Here is a 3806-nt window from a genome sequence, read left to right on the forward strand (position 1 = left end):
AGGTAACATTACCCCTCGGAACTATTGTGCTATGTGTCCTTGAAAGTGGTTTTGGAACTGAAAAACCTCTGGCATTTCAGGCAAAGAACGGTCTCATCCTTATTAGACTCATTGGGAGGGAAGGGGAAGGGAGAGGAAAAGAGGGGAAGGGGAAGGGAAGAGGAAAGAGAAGGGGGAAGGCAGGGAAGGGAATGGAAAGGTATTGGCAAGCTTATTTTAGCTGTGCTGGTGTTACCTAAATGGATTTCCTTGCGGGTTTTTTTGTAGTTCATATGTAGGTGCTGGGAAAAAAAAAGTAGCAGAAGTACGTGCTAGCTAACCCCGCTTTTTATTGCCAGCAATTGAGATGTCTTTCAGCTGGGAGCACCAGAAGGACCCCATGTTACAACTCTTGATTCCTTAAATGCAATCTTAATACTATTTACATCTTTGTTTTTACAATTTACAGAACCTATTGGCTTTGGCCATCATATTGTCTGTTACCACTCACTTTTGAGGATTTGTGTATGTGAACCCCCGTGCAAGCACGGTTAATGCATACTGATGAACTGAGTTTACACGATTTTGTTGCAACTTGCTTTTGTAACTCTCTTCAAAAGTCTTTCTTTAAGCAAAGAGTATGGAAATACCTTTCTAATTCCGGGCAAAAGTGGAGAAAACCACTCTTGTTAGTATGTAATTAGTAAAGGCTAAATCAGCATTACCACAGTGCCTGCTGATGCAGATGGTGTGAAAGACAGCTGTGTGAGAAGTGTGGGGAGGTATGAGGAGGAATGAGAGGGAGAGGTTTTGCACATCTTCTGTCTGGTGTGACTGCAAGGTACTTGGGATGAGTTCTATACCCAAGATCTGTCTGTAGTAAGAAAAGAAAAGGGAAAGGAAAAGGGAAAGGACATAGCAAAGCAAGGTGAGGGCCCACATTGAATAGGATGAGCAAGAAGAGGTTTATTGGAACCACTGAGGATGTCTGCACATCCCAACAAACAGAAGTGGGGTGATGGGAGAAGCAGCACCAATGGCAGGTGAGTCAAGCCCATGGATGTTGACCCGCCACAGAATAGCAAGGAGCCATTGGAGGTGGATCCATCTCCTTCAGGGCTGATGGGGCACTACACCACCACAGCCAGGGTGCCTCCAGCACCATGGCTCCCAAAGCGCTGCAGGACTGCCAAGGCCTCCCAGGGACCCTTCAAACAGCCAGTTCCCAACAAGCGGCACCACCCCCACAGCTGACGCTAGCCACTAGCCATAAGCGGACCATCCACATCACCATCCAGCAGTCTCACCAGGAATATCACCCCGTATATCAAGCCACGGATGCGCTCTGCTTTCCCACCCCCACCCCGCCCCTCATGAAGAGGGGCCATCTCCTCTGCCCTGAGCCCTGCGGAAGAGGCAAGGACATGGGCTGCCATTGTCTAGTCAGTACCAGGAGGTGTCCTTTGGAGCCCACTGGAGACTGCTGCAGACCATCAGAGACTGCTGGAGACCATTAGAGACCATCAGAGACCATCAGACATTGCTAGAGACTGCTGGAGACCACCAGACACTGCTGGAGACTGCCAGAGACCACAGGAGACCACTGGAGACCACCAGAGACTGCCACAGCCTGTTGGACAACCCTGGAGTGCCACCGAGGTCATTTGGGCCTGGAGGTAGCATTTTTTCAATCTGAGGATGAGAAAGCCATTGGCAGGTGGCTGTCCTCAGCTAGCTCTTGCCTCAGCTACTGAATGGGTGGGTGAAGATGAAGCCGGACCTGCCATGGCAGTGCACAGAGAGTAGCAACAGATCATCAAAGAAGGTAGATACCACCCTGGAAACATTCAAGACGGACAGACAGCTCGCTCTTTGGAGACGCAGTAGGAAGAAGTTTTGGCATGACTAACCAATAAACAATTAAGAAAAAAAAAACAAACTATAAAACCCAATTAGAAAAAAACAATAAAACCCAAGAAAAGAACAAGAAAAAACAATTTAAACAAAAATAAAATGCTCTCCTCTCCTATTCAGCACTTTTGAGACTGCATGCAGACTCCTGTGACCCATTCTGGTCTCCCCAGGGTGGGAAAGACAAAGACACATGTGGTGCAGGCCCAGCCCAGCACCTTCGGGATGGTGAGGGGCCGAGGCACAGGGCACACAAGCGCAGGTTGAGGGAACTGCCGCTGGGCAGCTGTGAGAAGAGAAGGCTCAGGGCTGGGTCTGACTGCTGATCTGCTAGAACACTGAAATTGTTTTCCTGACCCAATGCCATGTAGAAAATCACCCTGTTTAACTCCCCTGCACACTTCACTAGTGCTAGCTCTGGTATTCAGAACAGCAAAGGAAAGCTTGATTTTCCCCAGCTTGCATCCCTACTCTGTTTGGTAGGATACAAGCCATGGGCTCCTCTCTTCTACCTGCTTCCTGAGTCTTATTGATCAAAGAAGAAGTATGAGTGCATTCAAATGTGAATGTTCTTTGCCAATGTGCACAGAAGTGGCACCACATCTCTAGTTCATGAGATGTGTGAGGAAAAAGCCTCATCTTAATGGTAGGAATAAAACATGGAAGTTGAGCTTTGCTGTGAAAAATGCTTCTACAGAAAAAAAAACCCCAAACCTCTGCGAGCTCTTGAGCTCCTCTGGCTTTTAGGTCTTTAAGCCCACAGCCAGTGGGGAGCGGGCCATGGTGTCAACTACTTTTTTCACACCTTGGTTTCTAATCAACAGCACTATTTGGTTTGCTCCCACGTGGAGCCATGGAGTGGGCTGGCAGGTATCCAGCACAGGTTACTGGAGCCCACGGCTTGCAGCAGACCAGGGAACACGCTAAACTGATAGTCTTGGTGCACCTCAGGGACTTCATACCAAGTTTGCTCAGGACGTAAGTGAAAACATTGGGGCTTTTTGGTTTGGTTTATGGGGGGTTATTTGGTTCAATCAGAACCGTGCAGTCTGGATCAGGTCTTGAGGACAGGGCCTGACTCCTTCTAAATATGTCTGTAGTAAACATTGCAATTCACGTGTGCAGTTCAACACAGGAGGGCTGGGACATGTTTACAGGAGGCGCTGAAGCATGGTACTCCTCAGGAAGAGCATCCAGCTCTGGCTTCAGAACTGAAAGCAACATTACTGCGGCAAATGAGGGACTGCAGAAAGCAAGACCGTATGCACAAAAGGTTGTTCCCGAGCATAAGTAGCTCTACAGGTGTTGAAACTGGCCTAGAAGCACAGGAGCTGCGCTGTGCCTTGTTGGTTTGCTCCTCTCTGTCCCATGCTCCGTCGCACGCTACACGCTGGCAGCAGCATTTCTTCAGGTTTCTCACCGAGCTGCGCAAAAAGAGGCGTCCTCAACATGCAGTGGGAGACGCAAGTACTGCCACGAGCAATGCTGACTGCCAACTTTTACGCTGATCTCTAAGGTGGCCCCACCAAGGTACTCACGGCGTCGGAAACAGCGTTGGAATTTGCTTGGGCCGAGTGGCATGCAACCATGGGCTTCCCTCATCCTTTCCTTCAACAGTTCCCGGCGGTCAGGGAGCGCTCAGGAAGGCAGGAGGTGCGGGCAGAGCCCCAACCTCTGCCGACCGGGGTCCAGGCGTGTGCTCTGCGCTGCAGGGACACCCCGCACCCGGCAGCGCTTACCGTGACTGCGGCTGCACAGCTCTTAGCGAAGGGACTTCTGCTGGTTTTTGGCCGGGGCACGAGTTAATTTTCTTCACGGTAGCTAGCGAGGGGGGCGACGTGCTGGACTTGTGCGGAAAACACAGTAAATCAGGAGTGTTTCCGCCGCTTTCAGCCCGCCCCGGCCCCGCTTTCCCC

At 50.2% G+C, this 3806-nt stretch overlaps 1 protein-coding gene across 1 annotated transcript in view; it reads left to right on the forward strand.

The window, feature by feature from the left end:
• Positions 1 to 1142: 1142 nt before the first annotated feature.
• CRTAP (cartilage associated protein) overlaps positions 1143 to 3806 on the forward strand; it is a 24565-nt gene continuing 21901 nt past the window's right edge. The window contains exon 1 of the mRNA XM_009895033.1: positions 1143 to 1301. Coding sequence (XP_009893335.1) covers positions 1143 to 1301 — 159 coding nt within the window. The remainder of the gene's footprint in view (positions 1302 to 3806) is intronic.

The sequence above is a fragment of the Charadrius vociferus genome, unplaced genomic scaffold (genome assembly GCF_000708025.1).
Source record: "Charadrius vociferus isolate BGI_N301 unplaced genomic scaffold, ASM70802v2 scaffold51, whole genome shotgun sequence".
NCBI lineage: Eukaryota > Metazoa > Chordata > Aves > Charadriiformes > Charadriidae > Charadrius > Charadrius vociferus.